At 29.6% G+C, this 27738-nt stretch overlaps 1 protein-coding gene across 1 annotated transcript in view; it reads right to left on the reverse strand.

Annotated features, from left to right (window-relative positions):
• Positions 1–18368: 18368 nt before the first annotated feature.
• dos (daughter of sevenless) overlaps positions 18369–27738 on the reverse strand; it is a 105870-nt gene continuing 96500 nt past the window's right edge. The window contains exons 4-6 of the mRNA XM_075378789.1: positions 22907–24268; positions 19726–19904; positions 18369–18800 (exon numbers count right to left, since the gene is read on the reverse strand). Coding sequence (XP_075234904.1) covers positions 18552–18800; positions 19726–19904; positions 22907–24268 — 1790 coding nt within the window. The 3' untranslated portion in view covers positions 18369–18551. The remainder of the gene's footprint in view (positions 18801–19725; positions 19905–22906; positions 24269–27738) is intronic.

Genomic DNA, 27738 nt, shown 5'->3' on the forward strand with positions numbered 1-27738 from the left:
CGCTATATAATATTACAGCAGATTAGCATTCATTCATATTAAATACTTCCATTTTAATAGTAAGGACTACGGTCCAATTTTCCAATTATCTTCATTCATAAGTGATTCTTTGAAAAAGTCTGAATAAAATACCATCAGCTTTTAAAATTGAAATCAAGCTTTTTAAAAGAAGAAGATCTCCAATTTGTTTGAATTTTTTATAGAGAATTCTTGAAAGGTGATTTGAAATATTTCTCACCAGTATTACAAACTAAAACGTGAAAATGGTGAGGATGAATGAAATATCTGGTTATTTACAATCATATGATTTATAGACCTTTCTTTTGTAAATTTTAATATTATTGAAAATTATAGACGTTATTTTTTTTTTTTTGTTCTTTTATAATTAAATATTTTTATTTACAAATATTTATTTTCTTAATAATTCGTGATAAAAAAAGTTACTTACCGTCTCAGATAGGTCGATGCAAAAAAGATCTTACACAAGACTTTTTTACTTTGATTATTATAAATAATTTGCAGAAAAAATCAATTACAAAAACACTCGCTTCACACTCACAAGAAAGAAACTCAAAACACAAACATTTTGAACACCAGAAAGGGCACAGAGATCAAAACATAAGAAAAAGTACTGGGAGGACTGCACAACCCTACCAGTCCCTTCGAAGAGACTGATAAAGTAATCCTATGCAGTCGTAAAAGACGAAAAAATAAAAATTACATACATAATTTCATTGCTATAAAATTGGAGAATAAAATAAATTCCAGAACGAAAAAGCCCATAAATAATAATCAATCACCAATGAATAATAGTGATATTTTTTCAACTTCAATTTTCTCAAAATACTGGTTATACAATAAGGATCTTTTGCAGCAAAATCTTCAACTATAAAAATAAAAATTACCAAAATATTGATAACAAAAGCAAACAAAATTTTTAGAGACCAAAAAAGTAATTTTCAAAAGAGATTATGCTGTAAGGTAAGGCTATGTTTGAGTTAATAACAAATAATTGTGCTAATTGTTTATATAATATTAATAACAATAATCTATACAATTAAAACTTAAATCTATTGTTAGATAAAAAAAAATTCAAAACAAACAATAACCAAAACAAAACAATATCTTTCAAAATAAAGATATAATATTAACTAATGACTATTATACGTTATAGATAATTAAATGTAATTTAAACGGTTTATGATACATTTATATACATTCCATAGATGACAAATTGATGAAGCAGTTTATAAAACAAAATGGATAATATAAACAATACTACTTAAAATATTTTTACAATCTAATTTAATTTAATAATGCTTATAATTACTATGGCTGATAAAAACTAGAAAAAAAATCCAAGTTATCTTATGTTTAGCACAAATTTCCTAGAACTTATATTTTAATTAGACCTATTTATTAATATACAATAATTTTTCCTCGCTTACAAATACACTCTTTCTCCCTTACAAAGAAAAACTTGCTTTAATTTGTTTTATTTATTAATAAGTAAGCATATTCACAAATTTAAAAAAAATATATTTTTGGGTATGAAATATACATGTAATATTACATATGTGCATATATAAAATCGAACAATAAAGTAATGAGACTGAATTTTTTAGGACAACATGGCAACCCTGCAAAATGCAGGCACATCATCAGTACCTTGAGTTTCCTACAACTATGAGTCCAATTAGCACACCATTGCAACCTTCCGGCACGCATTCTCAAGTAGTGGTGTAATAAGTGAAGATATTTTATCCTTTCTCATCATCAAAATGGAATGGAAAATTACGTGTTATGGTATGTAGTTTCTTTTTGTGTAAAAAATCTGTGAAAATTCCACATCTTACAGCAAGCTTCAGAAGGCTTCTGGAAATTACGTAATATCAAGGCACAAGTTTTTCACCGGCATAAAATGTTTTCTGAAAGCAGAACAATGTTGAAGACGAAGATTGCAGTTGACAAACGCTAATCTCATGGATAGAGATCAACACAGCCATGATCTGTGAAATATTATAATCTGATTGAATACCAACAGTGAAAATGCTTGTAGAAAAAGTTAACAACAATCAAAAAACTATTTCCCTAATAGTACCTGTAGATACGGGAATGAGAAAAATTTGTGTGAAAATTATACTTAAAAATCTAAGGGCGGTAATAATATTCACGGATAAATATTATGTTATCGCCGGTGTTGATAACCAGTTCTTCTAATACTATCCAGAGACAAACATCAAAGTGAAGTTCATAGGGATCATAAAAACCAAATAAAGTTTGCACGTCCCAGTCAAATGTGAAATGTATGAGCGTGTACATTACCGATTCAAAGACCACTGCTCAAATAAAATGGGCGCCTCCTACAGAAATGGTAATCAATAGGTCTACAAAGAAAGTTTACAGACTTCAAAATGAGTCCTCCATTTTCATTGAAACACTGATGTTGCGCTGTTTGTACAGCAGATTTTGACTTCAAAAGACATTTCAGTACTACCACATTCTTATTCAATGAATCTCATCCAGTATAACTTTTCTTTTATTCATTTGAGTCCGATTTACGATCAACAAACACCATTTCTAAACAAAAATATTCAAAGGGGTGTAATAAGGTTCTCAGATAGAATTCCAAAGATGAATTATAAACATGCTACCGGCAATGGCAGAACCTTTGGATTAAGTTGGTGCAGGCAGAAGTAAATTCTGGGGTGGGAGCAAAGCAGATGGAGTCAGGATGGACCGGCAAGCAGAACTAAAGAGCTGATACCAGATCTATAAGCATGGCTCAGCAGGAGACATGGGGATATGGATTATCACATGATGCAGTATTATACAGGCCATGGCAATTTTAACAATTACCTATACAGGATAGGCAGAAGGCAGGAGCCGACCTGTATGTACTGCGGACGCGATGATGATGCAGAACACACGTTCATAGATTGTAATAGATGGGACCAATACAGAACGGATTCTGGTTTTGTTGAAAAAAGCACTGGAGGGATAACCACGTACATGTTACAAAGCATTGATAAATGGAATGAAGTAACAGGCTATATCAAAAGAATCTTAAAGACTAAGGATGAAGATGAAAGACTACAGGGCTATTAGTGTAGAATAGGGAAGGGTGGACAGCCCCAGTGGTGAGAGTCGGCATGCTGAGGTGTGCCGATTTCAGTGATCCGCTGGGGACTTCAAGGGAGCGTAGGTAAAAAATAAAAATAAAAGAAATTTTATGACACACGTTGCGATAGATCAAGGTATGACGTGAGGTCATCAATTTCAGTAAAAAATCTCAAAAGAGCCGACCTGCCATGCCGGATATTAAGCCGGTAGGCGGGGAGGCCCATTAGAGTATAACGGACACTCCCCTGGGTTGTGAAATACCAATCACTCGATCTGACCCAGTGGAGGAGGGAGGAGTGAAAAAAAAAAGGCAGAAGTAAATTACTTTGAAGAGAATAACAAACTGATCGACTAAAAATTACGCAATTTTTTTTCAAATCAGAATGATTCTTTTATTGTCCGACCTCATATACCTACCAACACTGGTGGCGGAGAGGTAGTGTCTCTGACTTTCATATGTAAGCCTGACTGAATTTAAGTTCCAGCCAGGCTCAATATTTCTGTGAGCTAAAAATATCATAATCGGTAAAAAACTTAAAAAGAATATCAGGAGCATAGCAGTAATTGTGGTTGTATGCCAGTAGGTACAGAGAGAATAAATAAATACATTAACATTTCCCAGTAATTTATTGTTGCCATTATTTGGATTATAAACACTCCAATTTCTCAATATATTTCGGCAGAATGATCACCTAAAATCTGAGAGGAGCATTATGAACAACGCAACAAAAGTTTCCCTTAGTCTGTTACAGAGCGCTGGGAAAATAAACTGACATTCCATCATTGTTCCACGGTATGAAATTAACAATCTAGAAAATATAAGATATCATAATACATGATTGAATTTAAGGATTTAAAAAAAACAAAATGTAATTTGATTATTGGAACTTGAAATATCATTTCTCTCAAAAATGTATACTCTTAAGTATAAGATGATTGTCCTGAATTGGGAATGTTTTAGGGTCTGAGCTGATCTATCAATGATGGGAGAAGACAATTTTTCTTATAAGCGCACATGGAAAATGAAGAAGATTTGTCTTCTTTCTCTGTAGAGACCAAATCCACGCCCTAAGGCGGGAGTCCAAGCTCAGTTTTGCACTTGGGAATTGTACAGCAAGTCAAATTAATGTCTATAAAGTAAAGCTTGGCTGTCATATCTTCTAGTACATGTGGATTTTGTTTTTATGACTAGCTGGGAAGTGAAACTGGCTTAACACGAGAACATGTTTTGTGCTTCTAGTTAATCTCTTAAAATTATGTAGTGAATATTTATTTCATACCCAATATTTAGTATAATAAAATATGTATGAGCGTGCATATAATAATAATAATGTTAGAAGAGGAAAAAACAACATTATATATATATGTATATTACGAAAATATTATTAGCTAAATCATTAGATTACAGATTAATCTAAGAGAAAAGAGTTCTTTGAATATACAGAATACTCAATATCACTGTATAAATTGATGTTAAATAGTCCAACATTTATAAATACAATAAAAAAAAATATCTATGGAGGAATAGGATTATTTCACAGTTTATTTTTGTTTCAACGAAAAATTTTTTTCCTATATATTCCAATTTTTATTAGCTAAAAAATGATAAACGTAGAAGTTAATTTAAAAAAAATATATTTGTTTAATTCATTTTAAAAAACTATAAATTAACTTGGAACTACATTTCTATACGATACTGGCATCTACCAATTTCTTTGAAACTAAGTAAAATTCAGGCTTAATGAATAACTTTGTCACGAGACAAAAAGAACAGGATCGTAATCACTAAAAAAAATTAGATACTAAAATTCAAGAGCAATTAACAGTAATATATTTATTTATTCAAACTTGATTAGGATAACAGTTTCAAAAACGTTTTACAATATTTTGTATCTAAGCAGGGAGCAAGCTCTTTTTAACGATTTGATGATTGCTGCAGGACGACTCAAGAATTAACAAAATGGGAAATAAAGGAACACACCCTAATAATAGAAAAAAAAATTTGATGTCAAAATTTATTATTAAATTCAGGAGTCTTATTATCTAAAGCACATGTTTGGCAAATCAAAATATCAGTTTTAATTTTTTGAATGATTTGGGAACACCAGTCATTTCAGCGATATTTGCTTACTATGATCGTTTATAAAACATACAAAAGAAACTGTTTAATTAATACTAAAACATGTGAAAAGTCGTACTATACCACTTTAATGAATTTCTTGTATTTTTTAAAACTGTATTATAATTTCAAGGAGATTCACCTACTTGTATTAACGTGACATAATCATAATAATAAAATAAAATAAAATTGCTAAGTAGCTAACACAAGTCATATCATTTGAAATAAAACCTCCTTTGACTATAGTCAGAGCTGAGACTATCCAACACCGAAGACTAACTTTGACCACGGTTAAAAAAAAGATTAATACTTCAAATTGTAAGGATTAAATTTCAGTATTTAGCAATTTTATTTACCTATTAATTGTAAGTGTGCAATTAATATAATGTAGTTGATGATGAGTGACATTTTGAAAATGTTCTAATTAAGTGATTTTACTAGTTTGTCTGTGTCTGATGTAAAAATAATTAAAATGTATTAAAATTTTAACAGCCGTTATAAAATATGTTTAGAAATTTTTTCCATCTATCCCATAGCTATTATGGGCTTCCTATATCATGGATGAAGGAGATATTTTAAGTGTATTGAAAGGTTAAGAGGTAGAAAGTATATAGGTACGTTGAATGTGAAGGCACTGATTAAAGACTGTAATAACATTAAGAACTGCTAGTTGCAAAAAAATCTTCTTAGCCAGTAGTTCTGGACAGATTGAAGAGAATGTATTAGAATCAATCGTACAATCATATTTAACAAAAAATAAAAATGAAACATTTTGCGCTAACATATTTCAATTAGAAAGAAATAAAAAAAGCAATATAGGTATTCAGACAAATAAAGAATAAAAATAATCAACTTAATTGTTAGAATTTTTAGAAACTTGACAGTTTCTAGTATCTTGGAGAAGTAATACAATCCACTGACCTAGATAAAGAAGCCAATAAATCCAGGATCACAAAAGCTTATGGAATGAACAAGAATATATATATATATAATATGAAACGAATCTCAAGAATAGGGAAACAACTTAGGCATTATTTCACGACAGTGGTAAGAGCCAAGCTCTACGTACAACCTCAGATTAGGGAGAAATAAACAAACTTGAAAACATAGAAAGGAAAATAGTAAGAAAAATACTAAGAAACCAGGCAAGCAGACGATGGTTGGAAACTATGAAAAAACAATGAACTTTATCGGAAGTTAGACAAACTACCACACATGATTAGGAAACGCAGTCTTACCTTCTACAGATACATTATGAGAATGGATGGATGAAGATAGGCTAATCAAGGAACAAATAAAGAAACACACAAAATCACAAACAGATAAGACATATTTAAACAAAAATTCAAAACATATGAAGGATTCCAAAAGAAAAGAACAAGAACAGAACAGACTGCAAAGGCAAAAAGGAGAGTCACAAAAAATACCTGTAAAGATGAATTTTATTATTAGGTATAATGTTATTTGGTTATACTGGGTAATAATAGGACAGGTCTGCAACATCTTTGGGTTGATTAATTCATATAATTAATTAATTCATTCATTCTGGGTAACATAGATATCATTCCGTCCCTTATCATATAATTAGGGTACCTATAGCAAGCTATACTAATAACAAATTACATCCACGGATTACCATGCCAGGATTAGAACCCAACGACAGAATGATGGATGGGGAAGGCAGTATAAGCCATTAGTGTTAAAATATTACTGGTTCAGCCAGACATTAAACTATCAACATATCACTCAGGAGGTTAGGGTTTTAACCTTCTGTGCCATTCCAGTTTATGCAAATACCATGTTATGAAATTATTGTGCGCAAATTCCATTGTTAAAAAAAAAATCAATCTACTTAAACATTTATTTTATACAAAAAAAAGAAAAGTGAAATGTATCTTCTTATATTCAAAATTATATTTCTTATAAATTTTTATTTATATTTTATAGATAAATAAGAAAACTTAAATCTACAATAAACACTGACCCAAGCATTCTTTTATCATATATTGAACATAGTTTAGATATAAAAATTGGATATGACTGAGAATTCAGTATAAATATTTTAAGTTACGATAAAACATGACAGAACAAAGAAGAAAAAGAGAGCAATATTTATAATTATTATATATATATATATATATATATATGCATAGGAGATCAAAATATAATAATATAAGACTTATTTACAGCAGAATATAAATAATATATAACTGTAATGTGATAGTAGACATTGTAATTGTAATAGTAGATGAAGGTTGATAAACTTTGTAAGATTACTCATATGAAAATTTTGATAAAAAAATACATTTTTATTTTGTAGCAGTTAGTCATATGAAGCATATTAGTCATAATCTTTAAAAGTTTTGTATATAAATTTAATTTCCTTAAAATACATTTTATCATTGAATACATGCACATTATATAAAAAATACAACTGTGAATTTCTAGACTATTATTAATTTTATATTGAAGTGCAAAAAGTCTCGTGACTAACTGATAACTTATTAAAATATTTATATATATATATATATATATATATATATATTACAGCATTTAATTATTTCATGATATAGATGAAATTTCCAACATTTGCTGTAATATATTCTCTAGAACTAATGCTGCCAGACTATTAATTGTAATAAAAATTACCTTTCTTTTATTGTGCTACTGATTCTGAGCTTATCTTACCTTCACACATCACTTAATTTATGACAAAACATCTTTGTATGACACCTTAAATCTACTCTTATAAATGTATTAAAATATTCAACTCTATGCACAATGACGATCATCAGAGTTGCTTTTAGACCACTTCATCATCCTTGTTCAGATGTATTTATTCTATATCATATTTTAAGTACTATAGTACTTAAAATAAATTGCTTTATTCTCACAGTCAATCTGTAACATTTATTTTATATATATATGCAACATTGTAAACATTTATCCCAAATTTTATTACTTTTTTTTTTCGTTTAACAGCTTAAGTTTAAGCATGTTCTTTAAAATATACAATTTACTCTGATTACTATTTAAAAGGAGATCCTGGGTTTATGTCAGGCAAGGAATTTTTGTATATGCTATAAAAATACAATATTCCATACACATGTACAAGCTTGTTTGTAATTTATCAACCAAAAAATAAACAACTTTTAAACTAAGTTGGTGGCAAAGGTGCAGAATGTCTTTAAGCAATAGTTCAGTGTTTGTTGATGTGGTCATGGGCTCAACATAAAGCATGGAGCGTCATAAAAAATATGGATGCCAGAGAACCTGCACAGAGTGAGGGATACTTTTGAATGCAGTTCTCGATGCTAAGCATGCCAATATTCTCAAATTCCACCCTCATAAATTACAGATTGTAATTGTCTTTATATCAGAGATGAGAAAGCAAACAGTTAGGTGCTTTCTTTATCGCCATAAGTTAAAATAAAAACAATTTTTTTAAAACATTTTGTGAAAAAAAATATATTTATTTTTTTAAATTTACTTCTCTTATTATTAATAGCTAACAAATCATTCATTACTTCATCGTGGCTGGCCATTGATGACTATCAGGAAAATTTATCAATTTTAATAGTATAAGAAACATTAAAATTGACTAACATTAATTTGCCCATCATTTTTAAAAATGCAATTAAAAGAATAAAGTAATATTAGAAATAAGAATGGACACAACTTAGTAATCCAAAAGCAAGGACCATTTTTGTACGGTCTGATTTTTATAATTTAGGTTATATTTTTTATCGGGTTTAAGTTAAAATAAATTATATGTGAAAATATAACTTATTTTTCCCAAAAAGCAGTACCCAGAATGGCGTTCTGGGACCAGTGCATTCCTGTTTACAGCAAATTAAGTAATCTTTGCCACACCTAATCTTTGGTATCCTTCATGTTTATTATATTATTCGACTAAACCACTTCAGTATTCAAATTGAATACAGATTCTAATTTAAAAAAAATGATGTATTCTTTTGATTACAGTTTTAATGTGGTTATGATAATATAATTCCATTTTAATATGTTTACATATCTGTGTTTTTTTTTTTTTTTTAGAATTAACACAATGTTCTGAAGTGCCTAATTTAAATTAATAGCAGTGATGGATAAAGACAAATATAATACTAAAACCAGTAGCAGAATAAAAATATATGAAATAACAAACATTTCTTTTTATCTAGTTAATATTCATTAAAATTCTATTAAAAAAAAATTGTTCACTGAAGTGTTTTCATTATACTTGGCAACTACATAATTTTTACAAACTCCTATTTTTTGTACAAAATATTATTAACCGTCATAACAAATATAATGAATTGCTTTTGATAAAAATTACTTAAGTTAGTTATCACTCATCTAAATCTAATGAATGATTTTTTAGTCTGTTTTACGGTGGGCTACAATTTTTATTTAACAAGCCATCGTGTAAGATTTAGACTATTCACAAGTACTGAATAACATATATACAAAAAAGATAATTACAACTTCCTTTACTAAATCAATTGCATATTGAAATGTCTTTTGACTAACTTGTCTGACAACATATTTTTATATATTACTTTATCTAAAAATTGCTATAATATTATAATTTAAAATTAATTTATAATTTAGCAATATACTTGTGCAAAATTTAACTATTTGAGCACAGAAGATATGCATTTCTAAAATACATTTTAACTGACATAACTTAATTATGTATTAAAATTATACATATATATAAAGTAGGATTTCAGAGGCAGAGAAAAAATTACACATAATTGTATATGCTTAAGAACGTACAAACAGGATAACATAATACATTTTGTATAATCTTCACATGTTCAATATTACAATACTTTACAGTACTTGAAATCAAGAACGAAGAAATGTTCATCATGTTAGATAAAAGTGTATTCTTAATTTCCTTTAACAATCACATACCACAAATAAACTGAAATCATAATTAATTGAATATTTATTTTTTAATGATCTCACCATTGGTGGCAGAGCTTTTCTATCATGATATAATCAAAACTTAATTTTTTTACGAATTTTTAACTTTATTTTACATTTTGTAAAACCTTAAAAATAGTTTTCTGTAAAAAATAGTTTTAACTGTAAAATGATGCTCTTTTCTGATATATGATTATTAGAAAAAAGTTAATTTACATAGAGGCCAACACAATAATTATAAATTTTTCTAAAGATAAAACTAAGCAGGCATTATATATATATAATTCAGGATAATAGTTTATTTTGAAGAAATACATTCAGAATACATAATTGAAAAGAGGGGTTTTTACCATTGTTTTAATGGATTACTGTTGTCCATCTAATTTATTAGTAAATTTATAAGTAAAACAGATTTATTAGTAAATAACCAAATTTATTAGTAAAACACAAATACATTTTATTTATTATTAAAATATATATAACTTCATATTTGTATAAAACCTTTTATAAATAACTCATTAAAATCTTCAAAAAACCGCTTTCTTCAACACAGTGTTTATTAAAATACTATAAAAATAAGATATATAAAATTTACACAACAAATATCTATGAAAATAGTAGTAAAAAATAAAATTTCATAATTTTAATTACTCTAAAACATATACCAGCTATTAAAATAAGATACTGTTTTAAAAGTTACTTAGTAATATAATCAAATTTTTTAAATAAAAGTTTTTCTTAATGTATAAAAAATTTGAATACAAATAAATTTTCTTTCTGTATAATTGATTACTTCTGTTAATACTAACTATCGTCATTTTTATAAAAACTTTTTATCACACAATATGGTATTGTTTGTCCTTTAACTGTTTATTAATGTTTATTCTCCTTCTTTATTACAACTTTAGTTTTATTAATAATTTTCTCAAAGGTAAAATGTTCAATTCTGAACTTTTATAAATCAAATTCTAATCATTTATAAAGATATTGCTTGTTAATAACAACAACCATCTAGGGTGGCACAGAGCTGACAGACACTTAGAATTTAAATAAATTAAAATTCAATAGCTTGTCATGGTTGGTTGGAAGGGTAGTAATAGAGAGGATGATGCCATTTCATACAATCAGTTACAATGGAGTGTTGAAATGTGGAACAATGTGTTATCTGTGTTATCTCTGTGGCGGAGTGGTAGCATTTCGACTTTTTACTCAGAGGTCCTGGGTTCATGTCAGGCAAGGCATTTTTACATGTGCTATAAAAATACAATATTCCACATACATGTACAAGCTTCTTTGTAATTCATCAACCAAAAAATAAAAAGCTTTGGAACTACGTTTGTGACAAAGGTGCGTCTTAAAGCAATAGTTCAGTGTTTGTTGATATGGTGATGGGCTCAACACAAAGCATGGAGCTTCGTAAAAAATATGGATGCCAGGGAAACTGCACAGAGTGAGGGAAGCTTTTGAAGGCAGTTCTCGATGTTTAGCACGCAAATTCCACCCTTATAAATTACAGATTGTACTTGTCTTCATATCAGAGACAAGAAAGCAAAGAGTTGCTTTCTTTACTGCCATAAGTGGTTTACTACGAGAAAACACAATGTCCTGAATAATAAGTGATATTAATGTATTTTCAAGAGTTTGTGTGACACGGTGGACTTGGTGTTTCTGGGATTGTAGAATCATATTTCTTTGAAAATGATAAAAGAAACAGCGACTCTTAATTCAGAATGTTATGCGACTATGTTGAACCTCAATTATGGCAGCTTAGTACTGACCCCTAGGTCCTTCATTTTCAGCAGAATGGAACAACAGCCTGCAATAAACAAAACAGTATGACTATTGTTCATGAATTTTAAGAACTATTATCTTTTTCTTCAGCAATACTGCTAGGCTTGCTAGGTTGCCTGACCTTAGTGTACCAGATTTTTTCCTGTGGGAGTACTTGAAAGGCTTGTGTATTTTGGAGGCTTATCACGACTATTCAAGAATGCAAACAAGCAATTGTTAATAAGATTATGGGCATTGATGGAAGCATCTCTGGCAGCTTTCAGACACGCTTACAATTCATTATGTAAATCGAGGTCATTTATCTGATGTAATTTTCAAAAAATAAGTTTGCTATCTGCAGATAATAAATAGCATACTTATTCATATTTATAGACGGTTTCGCTTATTTTTCCCTGTTTTCCATATTTATCTACCTGATCACTTGAGATATGTCAGTCAGTCGACTGATACATTTGCCACCCTACATGGGCACACATTTAAGGGTGGTCCTTCAGCCATTCTTATTTCCCTCCCCCATTTGTTATTATATTTTATCTATGATCATTTGAAATGTTACTGTCAGCCAACTGACACAAGCTACCTAATCTATACATAGCTACACAGGCTATGTATATATTACATCTACTAATTTGGAAGGTATAACATCAGCTTTATTGAATTTATATAATTCTTAATTTTTAATCAATTGAGTGTTTTTCCTGAAATTAAATACGGGGTACTACCTAAAAGTTTGGAAAATTTGAATTTCGCGCGCGAACCATTGCTGGTACGACCTGCTGCCGCTAGATGTGGCTAACAGTACTCTTTGTGAATCAGTGTTCCAACAGCTGACGGTGAGGAGGCTGCATTGTTGACTTTCGTGCGGTTGTGTAACATTGTGTTTTACTACTTTGGCGAAGTTCTAAATGGCAGATTTTAAAGAGCAAAGGACCTGCATCAGATTTTGCTTCATGCTTAAAAAAACTGGCGCAGAAATCCATCGCATGCTTGCGGAAGCATTTGGTGACAATGCTATGAGTAAAAGTAAAACTTTTTCGTGGTACAAGCGATTCAAAGATGGACGAACGACAGTCGATGACGATGAGCATTTAGGAAGACCATCAACAAGCGCAACACTGGAAAACATTGTGGAAGTGCAAGAGGCTATTGTTGCAGATCATGACGAACAATCCATGATGTTTGTGCAATTGCACAAATGTCATATGGTTCCGTGCAACGCGTCTTGTCAGACAATTTGAACATGAGACGCATTGCTACAAAATTCGTACCGAGACTGTTGAACAGTGACCAGATACAAAATTGCGTAGCTGTCTGTAGTGAATCGAAAAATTCAGCAAGAGATGATCCTAACTTCATCTCTAACATCATAACCGGTGATGAGACATGGGTGTACGGGTATGACCCTGAAACTAAGCAGCAGTCGTCGCAGTGGAAGTCATCAAGTTCACCGCGGCCAAAAAAGCACGCAAAGTTCGCAGCAACGTGAAGTCCATGATGATTGTTTTTTCGACATCAAAGGCATTATCCATAAGGAATTTGTTCCTCTTGGTCAAACTGTCAATGGGATGTTCTATTGTGAAGTTTTGAAGCGGTTACATGAAAGCGTTAGGCGCAAACGTTCAGATACGTGTAACAACAGCTGGGTTCTGCACCATGACAACGTGCCCGTGCACACATCGCTAGCCGTTCGGAATTTCTTGGCTTCCAAAATGACGGTAGTGATTCCCCACCCACCCTATTCGCCTGACCTTGCCCCGTGAGACTTTTTTCAAACCGTCGTTTTAACAAAATTGAGGAGATTCAGGAAGAAACGCAGAACGTGCTTTGAACCCTTACACCTGCAGACTTCCAGGTATGCATGGAATCATGGGAAAAATGCTGGGATCACTGTATCAATGCCCAAGGGGATTACTTTGAAGGAGACAGTGGAAATTATAAGTTATGGTAAACTATTATATTTTTATGGTTAAATTTCCTGAACTTTTGGGTAGCACCTCGTACATCTAACAATAACATTAGAAATATATACTTTTACCTGTTACGTTTAAGTATGTGTACATAAATCTGCTCGTAGAAGTATACATGAGAGAAATACTTAAATTTATAAGTAATATAAATTCACAGTGTTTTTATTTTTATTTTATCAGTTATAAAGACATCCAAAGTTGTAAAACATTTATCTTATATAAAATGCTTCACAACAGTTTATAAATATGCAATATCAAATTAGCATTGAAATAACTCTATTAATGTTTACGTAAGTTATTCACAGTCATGTTGTTTATTAACTAGTAGCAATTACAATATATCACTGTCAATTTTAAAATTATTATTTTGTGTACTTTAATAGAAAATTCATTGTAAAATAAGAGGTAAATGAGCAATATATCTGTAAAATAAGTTACAAAAAACATTAATAGTCTAACCTAATTATACTTAGAGAAAAAAAAATTGTTACCTGGACTTTTATATGTGAAAATGGTAAAGGGGCTTATAATAAACATAAAAAGATAAATGCATGAGCGGAGGTGGTGGAGAGGCGATTTGGGGAGCGATTAGGGGTTGAAAAAAAATTTTTTTCAATACAAAAGTTGTAGATCTTTGCATGATCCACAACTTTTGTAGAGGTCACTGTTTAACAAAATCTCAAAATTTCTGAGAATAATCTTTCTTTTTGTTTTTTTATTTTTCATTCTGCAAAAATAATTTAATTTTGACAAAACTTAATGAAAGTATACCTTTCTGTGTCTTAAATAACCAAAAATGTTTTTGATGTCAACTTTTGCCGGAAATCGCAATAATACCATTTTTCACCCCTTTTCAACTTCCCAAATCAACCCTCTACCACCTCGCTCATGCATTTATTTTTGTTATATTAATTATAAGCCCCTTTACCATTTCCACTTATAAATGTATAGGGGACAATTTTTTTACCCGTCTAAATGAGTTATTTCGATCGGTCTATAAATTCAAAAAAATAATTCCAAACAAAATGACTAGTTAAAATAAATAACCACATTAAAAAGGTAATGATAGTTTTTCACTGTTAAAAATAATGCTATTTTTAAGAAGAAACTCATTATCAACATAGAAATACAGACAGGAGTTAGTATACCTTGCATACTGTGATCTTGCATGATCTATACTGTGATCTTGCATGGACTGTGTAATGAACTATCACCTATAAAATCAACAAACTATTGCAGTGCACAATGAAAAGTTCACTAACTCTGGTTTCTGGGTTCAGAATGAAGTAAATAAAATGAAGATAAAAATTGGTAAATATTAAAAAAATAATTTTTGATAAAGAGAATATAAAATTAACTAATAACACTGAAACAAAGAATACAATGAAATATTTCTTAGAACAGTAGTATTAAAAGAAAAATTTCAAACAAAGGTAAAGATTTAAAATTTTTTACGAGCATTTAGAAAAATCTATTCTTACTTTTGTTACAAGCTGAAGTCAATTAGATGATTAATATTAATTTCAGTATGGAAAAAGCTAATAATTGGTTCTTAAGGCGTGATAAAGCACAAGGAAAAATATATATTAACACAAACATTCAAAAAATATATTAACAAACTTTAAAAAAGAAAATATTGATTTTATTACTACTCAAACTCATGCAAATACAAACTAAATTTTGTCGCAATGTACATTAATACTCTTGAAATAGTGTAAGCTGTAAAATTCAAAACTAGCTCCTTGTTTTAATATTATTTTAAATTTATGGTTCGTATTTGATATCATCCATCCAGAAATGATAAATAAAAAGAAATACAAGAAAATAAATTAAAAACTTTTTTAAAGGTTTCTAAATAATTTCAAAGATTTTTGGCAAAAATGTAATAAGAATTAACTTTAAGAATTTTCGAATTTAACTCTTACTTTCATATCTATATAATGTTAGTTTGCATTTTGATAACTTTCAAAACCACTTGAAACTAAAGAATAATTTTATTATTAATTGTGGTCCATGGTATTGATATAAATTAATTATATAATAATTTCCACTTATCAACAATTTTTATTATGTCCAAGTGCTTTCGGATATTAATCCATAATCAAGAACATTTATGTGTAAGGCACTATAATTATTTCCTTTGCAAATTAATATATTAGATGAATTTTGAATTTCAAAAACAAAAATCTGAAATACAACTGATTGTCAAAAGGTAAAATTAATGTTGTTGTCCATCACGTCAGTAGGAAGCTAATAATTTTTGTTTTTAAAATACAAAATTCATTTAATATATTAATCTGTATAGGAAATAATTATAGCACATAACACATAAATGTTCTTGATGATGGATTAATATCCAAAAGTGCTCAGACATAATAATAAACATTGTTGCTACATGGAAATTACTATATAATTAACTAAAAAATAATCTGTTGCATAAACATTTTTGAAAATGTTATTTAAATAGTTCTGAATTTTGTAAAAGGTATTTTAACTTTTCCTGTTAAAAAAAATAGTTATAAAAGTTATAAAAAAATTTATAACTAATAAGCAAAGAAATGACTATTTATTATTTTAAATTAAGTATTTCATTCTATTTCACATAAGCATGATGATAAAAAATGCATTTGCTATTGTCAGAAATTGGTTCTAGATAAAAGATAATAAAAAAAAATTTAATCTAACCTATTTTTTATAGAGCGATTTAAAATTACTATTTTGCAGCTTAAGCTATCTTTCTTTGACCCAGGCATATTTGAAATGATTGTTTTCAACTATAAAACTACACTATTTGTAATCTCTGAAGGAAAAATAGAAAATACTTAAAAGGATCAACAGAGAGAAAAAGAAAGAAAGAAAAAAAAAGAGAGAGAGAGAGAGAAAGAGAGAGAGAGTGACTAGTTTCTTGCTTGATATTTGAGTAGTAAAATTGGAGTTATTGGTCCTCTCTATTGGAATTATATTATATTTTTCACATCAAGGCCTAATCTGTTAATTTTTCAACTTATATATTTGAAACGTTGTTTTACTCAGATATTAAAACAATTTTAGAACAAAAAATAGACATACAGGAATCAACAAATACAAGTCTACTGAAACTTCCGGGAGTCTATTGTGATAGTCATCACTCACATTTCAACTACAACTACGATTACAGGTTATTTGAGACCATTACCAAAATGCTAATACCTATCAAAATAGTCAAATCCTCCAAAATAGTCAAACTTTTAAATCCAATACTAGATTAGCCTGACATCCATTTGAAATCATTTCTTAACATTTCTGTTTAACATGGTTAAACAGATTTTTACCCCATCTAAACCATTCTACAGTTCAGCTCTATGGCATCATTTCACTTGTAATCCAAGCAGTAATCCTATCCTCTCCCTCCCCACAAAAGGTGTAAAGTTCCTTGCAGCCCTTATCAACTCATATTAAATTTTGACTAAACTTTTACTCTACGATGTTTAGCATGGGCGATAAAAAAAACATACTTAAAATGCTCATTTCACTTATTTGAACCTTACGGATAACAATTTTAAAATTCTCAAATCAATGACATTTTTAAAGAATTCAAGAGTTGAAATTTGTTTCTTTAGAAGGTATCTTTCAAACTTCAGAACATAAAGATTTATAACAGGAAAGAAACAATAAGAAGATTTACGAAAAGACTATTTTTCACAGGTGTTATCCTGATTTTTCATTTATTGAAAAGGTATAATGATTTTTTTGGGTTGGATGACGTCCAAACTTCCAAGAATTTTCAAATTAATCAGAGTATTTTACCCTACTCTTTGTCTAATTAATCTATTTGTTAGCTTTATGATTATATAAGTTGTAACTATTAATTTCAGGCTAACATATAATGTGATTCAATCCTTTAAATCCTCTAATGAAAAAACTTCATTTCCCTAACTGAATCATTAAAATTTATGGACAGGGTTTTATAAGTGATAAAAACTAGCACTGATTACACATTAAAGACTCTAACAATAATTTACTTTCAAAAACATGGCAAACTTAATTGTTAAATCTGATTATTTTAATCTTAAATATACTCATATTAAAATAAAATAAAAAAAACAAATTATAAAAAGTTAATTTTATATAATTATATATATAAATATTTTTTGTATAAGTAGCAAAGTAAAAGTATAACATTCAAGTAAAGGAGAAAAAAGTTACCTCAAATAATTTTAAAATGCATATATGAGCAGATATTCATAACCTTTGTCAGTATTTCAAGTCTCCAAATAATATCAACTAAAAACATAAATAATATATATTATATATATATATATACTTTTTTTAATATAAAGTTGACGGAAGTTCTAATGCTAATTCTTAACTAGTTTTTTCTATTAATTAACTGATTTTTATTATTTTCTAACTGTTATTAACAATAAGAATAATCAATATTTCCTTAAGGTATATAATTCAGGAATCAATCATAAAAATTTAATTGAGAAATCAATAAAAATCAAATAATTAAAATTCATGGAAAAAAAGAACATAGATAGGACTAAAAAATTAATATGAACATAAAAAAAAAACAAAAAATAAAATCTTTAAAAACACAAAAACAACTAAAAAAAAAAGGCACTATATTTAAATCAAGGTCACATAACATCAGTACATTGTTTACGTTCAGCTTCAACAGTTTGTCGTGTCCTATTAAATGCCACAGTCTTTATAAAATCCACTGTTTTATAAACAGTAGGTGCAGGCAAAGTTGATGAATTTGAAGCTGCTGTATTGGCGCCACCTCCCTCTAAATCTAAATCAAGATACTGTATTTCATCCCATCGTTTTGAACTGTCATAACTGTGCAAAGTGGCGCTGTATAATCTTTTATCGTTAAAACGAACCTTTAACATAAATAAACAATCGATTAGTAAATAATGCATTATACAAATATATTAAAAATACATCTAAAACCGATGTTCAAACGGTTTGCAAGAAATTACAATATGAACAAAATAACATGTAATTAGACAGCATTTCATTTTGTTTAAGACTATGATGATTAAAAATATACTCGAACAAAGTTCATTAAAAATAATAATTTAAGTTTATTAAAAATAATAATTGTTATTATAGCTGACAATATGAGAGCTGTTCAGAAAATAACCAAACTTTATTTTTTATCATTAATTTTACAGATTATTGCTCCTTGCCCCCTCAAAGTACTCCTCTTCCCTATAACATAAAAATCATTAAAAAATCCAGCAACTGGATGGGGGTTACATTAAAAAAAAATGGAGGCTTCTGATAACTACATACGTAAACAAAAAAATCACGGTTTTTATAGACCAAAGCAGAACTATCTATCTGATACAGCATCTCCGTCTTCCCCTGCTACAGTAAAACAAAACTTTTATAACAGAGCAAGTGGTTTTCATCCCAAAGCACTGCAGCTTCATTAAACCTTTGAGCACTCTTGACTTCCAAATCTACAATCTCAGCTGAGCACATCCAACATTTACATGAACTTTTCTAAATTTTAATATGAATTTTTCTAATTAGGTGTTGTAAAGAACACTTCATATCTATTAGAAAACTCAATACAGTCATGATTGTCACCCTTTTACCATTAAAAGAGTAACTGTTCAAAAATTATTATGGGAAAAACCTAAGTTGTCCTTTTTGTGCCTATTTTTAATTAATCAAAAGATTTATTGATAAAACAATAAACTTTTTTCAATAAAATATTTTTGTATTTCATTTTATCCGATTTTCAAATATATATTTGAAACCTAAATAAAATAAAAGCAGTAAGTAGTAAATTAATACCTCGTTATTAATGGTTCTTAAATCGGGTTCAGAAGTATCTGAATGTCGTCTTGGATTGCCTACTGGTGGTGTAGGACTTGGTGCAGCTCGATGTCTACGTAAACTTAAATAATCACCACCACTAGAAACAGATACACGACTAAGCGGGGGTGGACACAGTTTCAGTGGACTTGCTATATCTAAAAACAAAAAATAACACTTTAAAAAATAATGTTGTAATTAGTAAAAGTAATTATAACAAAATATAATACAATAGAACTCAGACAATTCATTTTTTCAAAAGTAAGATGGATAATAAAAGGAAAAAAGAAGGATTGTGGAATAAAATGTTAAATATTCATACCTGAATACCGATAACATAACACAAATTTAACCATGATAATGTGTTTTACTGCTGTACCTTCTATATGTAAAGTTATAAAAGAGACAACACAAGTGAAGTAGTTGAGAAAATTATATATGCGCTTTATTATGCAAACAAGTCAATCGATCAACCAAAATTTTCTATTTACGACATTGGTATGTATTTTAGGAAGAATTAGAAGGCCTAGCTTTAGATGATAAGGATGGATTTAGCAATTAGGCTTATGTATAGATGGGGAATATGAAAGGGAGTGCTGGAGTCCACAGGAAGTCCCTGCTACCAGGTAACACCAAGAAATCGTTGGTTCCACAGGTCCTCACATCTACAGTGTAAGAATCTAGTCACATCAGATCTACACCTACAGAACCAATAACAGAAAAGAATTATTGAAAATACCTATACATGCATGATGATATCGCGCATCATCAGATCACCTTTCTTAAGATTTTCATAATTTATTGAAGCATTATTTATAGTATTGCTGTTTAAAACTGCAATATGTTTACATTTTAAGCTATCAATATTTTTTGCAGTATAGTACGTCAGTTGTGTTTAAATCTAGCAGCAACTTGACTCTACTATCTAGATACAAGAATTTATTTACAAGTTTCTGCACATTATATCTTGCCAAAAACTTACACAACTATTAAATGGAATGCTAAGCAAAATATTCTGAGTGATTACGGGTAAAACAAGCAGCATGCCAGTGAAATCCAACCATTCCCTAAAGTCTGTTAACCTCCTAATTATCTAACATACAGAATGCTGACATGCCCGTGATATTTAAAAAAATAGGATATTCTGATGATCGGATAACAATCACATAATACGTGACTATTTCCTCTGTGATATTTTTCCTTTACATTTGAAAGCAAATGTGAAAGAAATAGGGCATCTTATGATGATCTAAACCTATCAAGTGAATATTTTCCATGGCCTTGGCAGGCACCTGCCAAGCCCAACTAAATCAAGAGCTTGGTTACACGCTTTCACCTCATTAATATACTACAGAAGAACACACAAGTTCACCTCAACAACAACAATCTACCCCACAGAAAAACTCAAATATATTTAGGGATGATAAACAACATTTAACATAAACAACTATTGAACTTCGTATCAGGAACATAATTAAAAACTCTGTGGCAATATATATCACATGTAAAACTGTCAGCATGCAAGCATACTGTAATTGTTTTTGATCTGTTTTATTTGGCAGCGATCTTAACAGTTCATATAAAAAAAAGTAGATGTGAAATTAGACTGTACTATACAGATGATATTCCGGTTTAATAAAAACTATACCTACCTATTTTAAATCGACATTAAAGTCTTATTCCTCCATATCTCTGTAAGTAACACACAGGGAATATGAGAAAATATAATATAATCCCCACCTTTGAATTCATTCATTCTTCGAATGTTAAAGTAAAATAAGTAAGTAAAATAAAATAAATAAGTAAGTAAGAATTCAGATAACGGTGAGAGCAATGAAGTTATAAAAATACCACTTCAACATGATGCAGTACTGAAGAAAATAAGGAACTCTCCCAATGTACTCCAGAAATTTGCAGTACATTTCTGAGGTAGCATCGAATTTTGATTTCCCAAGAAAAATATGGTAAGAAAATGGAATCAGAATCCATCATTTTAGATGTGAAGAATCTTTTCAAAAATGAATTAATTCATCTTTAAAATATGACTGCAATGTAGATACAGATGGTTTGTCATAAAGGAATGCACTCTGAGAGAATACCCTAGCCAGTCTATTTTCTGAAACTAAAATGTACAATTTACCTATTTGGTTATTTACGATCAGTATTGTGATTGATCTATACTAATTTTAAATTTTCTTACACTTGGCTTTTACATAAAATATAAAGTATATTAAATGTAACCTTCTTGATGGTAGAATGGGAAAATTTCTCATACAATTTTAATGGTGTGACAGCTAATAAAGCAATGTTTGTTTTCAATTTCAACAATAAACTTGATATAAAATTCAAAAACCAATGGAAAAAATAACTTTACAACATACTTCAAGAAGCATCACAATGACTAATCTCTTGTCTACATTTAAATAAATTTTTTTATCCAAAATGGTAATTAATCTAGTTTTTCTTCCTTTTTTATGTTTTTCTATTTCTGTTTAAAATTTTAACTATATTTTCATCTTTTGTATATAAATAGTTGTTTAATGAGTCGAATTAGAAGAAATGAAATAAAATAATAGAATAAAATTTCACCATCATTCTTTACTTGGAAACTCTTAATTCTTTACTTAGAATGAAATATGATGAATCATCTCTAGGAGATAAATTCAATTTAAAAATAAGTATGAATAAAACAAAGTAAAAAAAGAAATCACCCAAAAAAGGTATTAAAAAAAAAATACTAGGATAAAAATATTGTAGGTCTTGAGTAAAAAATACAAATTATTGTGGATCTGAGAGATCCACAATAATTTCAATGCCTCAGGAAACACCTTCCAGGAAATTGAAGGGTGTGAAGTAAGGATAAATTGCAATAAGAAAGTTAATAATTTTAGATTCCAGAAAATAAGATGAACTTTATTACAACCTGCTGGATTCTACAATCACTGGAAAATCCCGAATGAATGATTTAGAAAAGTAAACGGCTGTGAAGCTAGGCATAACAAACTGGTTTCAAAAAATTATCAAATTTAGAGATAAAGGTCTATAACAGACAAAGCATCTTAGAGCAAAAATAGAAGAAATTCATAAATTGATATCAATCGATAATAATGTAATGGTTACTAACCTTAGGGTGCATAACAAAAAAACATTTAATACTTACTATCATCAGAATGTTCTTGTAAATGCTTTTTACGAGCAGCAGGTGTTGGTTTTAACGCTCTATCGACACTAGGTGGTGGCTGATTACTAGCTAATAAAGGTATTGGAGAAGGTTCATTAGATGCAGCTGAATCTGATGTTTTTCTACCAGGTTTCAATTCACGATTAACAATAGGCGGCCCAGATGTGTTAACAAGCGTAGTATTAATCATACTAATATTTGAAGACGATAGCGTTGGAGTTTGTAAAGATGGTGAGGGCGATGGTAAATTTGAATAGAGAGCTGTCGACGAACTTTCTGAGGCAGGTGAGGTAGGTTCAATGCTATGCGACTGTATGTGGTGATGTTGCTGTGGAATTTGTTGATTTGGTTGTTGTTGTTGATTTGATTCATCAGTTTGATTAATATCAAAATCATACCGGAAAACATTACCGTTCCCAACCTTACTCGGTGCAGCATTGGTATAACAATGTCTAGCTTGTGGAACTGGAGGCACTACACCGTTAACATCACTGCAATTTGATTCGATGTCACCATTAATATTATGAGTTCTCGGGAAGTCGTACATATCATCCGATATACCACCACTAATTATATTATTTCCACCACCATTATTACTTGTTTCCTTATCTTTATTATCATTATTTTCTAAATTCAAATATTGATGCTGATCTGGATTATCAAGCGATGAAAGATGAGCCGGTTTAGGAGGTCGTGGTGGTGGTGGTGGTATAGGTACACCATCGCTATCATTTAATACCCGTGTAAATCTTTTATTAACACTAATTGTTGTCATTTTAATCGATGGAGTATCACCTTCTAAAGAACTGTCTGACGGTCTTGGAAATGTTTCCCAGTTAACCACCGGCTTTGGATGCGGATTTACCCATTCTTCATCCGTAAAAACACTTTCAGCATCTGTTGCTGGGCTCTGCATCGGCGGCGTTGTTGAACCTGATGCCCTAAGCTCTAAATCGGGTGGTTGTAACTTTCGTGGAGCATCATACAGCTCTACAACACCATTTGTTTTTTTATTTACTGGTGGAACTTGCTGTTGCTGTTGTTGTAGCTGTTGCTGCTGATGTTGTAATTGTAACTGCAACTGCGACTGCTGTAATTGAAGATTACTTAACTGTTGCTGTTGTTGTTGTGTTTGAATCATTTGCTGCTGTAATTGCTGTTGTTGTAGCGCAAGGAAACTGTTAAGGCCATCCGGACTCGATAAAGGTTTACCAGATATACATTCACTAATCGGTATATAAGGACCGGATATAGTACTCGCTGGTGATACAGGAGGTGAATCAGTGTTTTGTGTAGACTCTTCTGCAATAGATGGTTCATCTTCAACACCATATCCAAAATCTGTAGAAAAAAAAAAACATAAGAAATTACATTATTAATTAAATATCATCATTATCAAGTCTGAATATCATCATTATTTTAAATTAGTAGCGTTATAAAATCAATAAAAATGAGAAGAAAATTACACGTTATTCCTGATTATTGAAAAATAAAATCCACTATCAAAATAAATAATATAAATGTATAAGTATAAATATAATTTTTATTTAATTATAAGTGTCATTATCGAATTAAAAACAACTACCACCAATTACTAATTTTCAATTTGGTGCCGATTTCGAAAAGTAAATTTATAATGATGCAGAAGAAGAAAGAAACTAAGAAAAGTAAATTTTTACCTAATTTAATACTCTTTGAAGTTCATTTCATTTTATAATTTTTGATTTTATTTTAATTTAAATTCATAAAAAGCCTTCAAATACCAAAATGCCTCTTTAAAAAAAGCTGTCTCTAAGGTATATAAATAAAGGTTACTAAAAGTAGTGTCTTAATAAAAGTATTTAAGAGAAAGGATGTGTAGAAACTGGTACTAATCATGAGTTATCAGTTACATATGTTATCACCAATAATACTTATAATCACAGTTTTTGACACATGATACTTTTATTCTGTTCCTGATGTAACTTTTATGCTAATTCAAAGAAAAAATCAGAATTTTTCCTTCACCCACAGTTTTTGTGTGATAACATTCTTGAAGTATTGCTTTTGTGGAATTCTGTGTATTTTTTAGGGATAACTTATGTACATAAAATAATATTTTTAATGATTTCTAGCAAAAGGTAGGCTATAAACATAACAATATGAAGACAATAGTTGTATGTACATGATAATTCAATTACTGTAGATACTGACATGTCAGCACAGTCTAGTCTTCTGAGTTATACAACACACTATGATTGTTTAAATGTCTGTAAATACATATACTGTAGTTTCATTCTGTTTATGATTTACATTTACCATGTTAAGTGTCTTATGTTATTAAAAAAAGTATAGCAAGGAAGTACGTATAAGGTCTGTTCAGAAAATAACTGAACATTTTTAATTATGCACCAATGGAAATATTTAGTGACGTGCGGTTGGCAGCATTTTGTTCTGCCTCCTCAAAGAGGTAGTTTTGTTGCATAACCTCCATGATTTATACATGATTGTCATTCAATTGAAGATGAACCTCAACCAGGAAGGCTTTCAATTTCAATTGGTGAAAACCACCTTCAGAAAATCAATGTTCTGGTGTGCAAATCGCTGATTGATGTCAGAGAACTTGTAGAAGAGGTTACCATCTCAACTGGATCATGCCATAAAATTTTGACTGAAAAACTGAACGTGCATAGAGTTGCAGCAAAGTTTGTTCTTCGTTTGATGACTGAATAGTAGAAAGAACATCGAGTGAACATTTATTGGCAACTTCTTGAACAAGCCAATGACAATGAAACATTCATGTAAAGAATCTTAACGGGAGACGAAAGCTGGGTTTACGGCTACAACATCAAGACAAAAGTTGAATCATCACAATCAATTAGCAAAGATCTTCATGCCCCAAGAAAGCACATCAGTCTTGATTCACTGTTAAAGTAATGCTCTCTGTTTTTTGATTTTAATGAAATTGTACACTTTGAATTCTTGCCTCAAGGTATACTACGACCGCCATCTCTTCGATTTTCTAAGGATTTATTGAACGACCTTCGTATGTGTTTAATTGCTTCATCAATTTCTTTGTATAAACACGATCTCACCATCATAATGGGCACTTGTAGGCATATAGACGTTAACAATTGTTGTTGACTTAGGTTTTGATTTTATCCTTATTACAATGATTCTATCGCTAAGCCTTTTAAAATACACTACTTTCTTCCCATCTTCTTGTTCATTATGAAACCTAGTCCTGCCTGCACTTTATTTGAAGCCGAGTTAATTATTCTAAAATCACCTGTTCAAACGTCGTTTTCCTCTTTCTACTGAACCCTGCTAATTCCTACTATATCTACATTTAACCTATCCACTTCCTTCTTTAAATTTTTCTAACCTCCATCTTTTTTAAACATTCCATGCTCTGACTCATAGAACGTTACTTTTTAATTTTCTGGAGACCCTTTCTTTAGTAGTCCCAACCCGGAGATCCAAACAGGGGACTAATTTACCTAAAACATATTTTACCAACAAAGACGCCTTCATCTTTGTAACATGAAAATGCAGGCAGCTCGTTCCTTCAATGTTACTCTGCTCTCGAATTTTTCTTTCAACTTTTTTGCTCTTTTCATATGTAAGTTGAAAAGTAATGGGGGACACACTTTGGCTAATTCCTTTCAGTAGCTTGCTTTTTCTCATTTTTTCCTCATATTATAATTACCTGATTCTTATTAAATATATAAGTTTCCTTTCTCAATATCTTAATACTATTTTTATTAAAATCATTCAAATTCTAGTCCATTCAATAAGAACAAATAAGTTTCATTATATAATTACTGCAAATGTACAACAGCAAGTTTTTCTTAAATAACACTGTGTGTAGATTTTGTCAGAGATTACAGTAACTAATCAAATCTCAGTAAATAATAAAATAATATAATAACATATAAGTAGGCTCAATGTGAGAATGAAAAGCTGCAGAATTCTGAAAGAAACTGTGAAAATTAATGCAATTGAACAGCTTACTTTTCAGACTAGGAATTTATTACTTCTTAAGCAATACAATTTTATTTTTATTATGAATAATAAACAATTTATTCCTTGTTTTGTTTAAAATATGGTGAATGACATTATTCTGGGAAAATAATAAAATTATGCTTACATACATAGGCAATTAAATATTTGATAAAAGCTCTACATTTTGATAAAAGCATTTATTATGAAATAAAATGAGTTACACAGTAGGGAATATATAAAATCATTATCTTTAGTATAATCTAGGTTAGAGTCTATTTCTTTCTGTGAAATAAAATTGTTTTTTTTAAGTCCACTATCATATTAAAAAATTACTTCCACATATTTTTTCTACTTCTTACTATTTGAAAAGAACTTTTCATAATAAAAAAATATGTTATTCATAAAAAAAAAATATGTTATTCAAAAATTAAAAGGTGAAAAATGTAGGATAATAAAAATGCCAGCCCTTCAAACAAAACTCTTTTGTCATTCATCCATAGCGTTGAGAAAATTGGTCCAATTTTTTCACAATATTTAAGCTGTTAATTTTTTTTTCTATTCAAATATATATGTGAGAATGAGAAAAGTGTCCTACACAGATGTTAAAAGCTTTGTTATTCATAAATTGGATGAAACATAAAGGAAGTAGAAAGTGTAAAACAGATAAGTATCTGATATATATATGCAATCAGCCGTGTGTTGGGTATTGCAGCTCTATCAACATGTTATTGACCGTCTACAGCAGGAAGATTAAAATTAACTTCAAATAAAAGCTATAAAAATATATGCCTATACTGCTGTATGTTATCGATAGAAAAGAACATTGT

The sequence above is a fragment of the Lycorma delicatula genome, chromosome 11 (assembly GCF_047948215.1).
Source record: "Lycorma delicatula isolate Av1 chromosome 11, ASM4794821v1, whole genome shotgun sequence".
In the NCBI taxonomy this organism is placed as follows: Eukaryota; Metazoa; Arthropoda; class Insecta; order Hemiptera; family Fulgoridae; genus Lycorma; species Lycorma delicatula.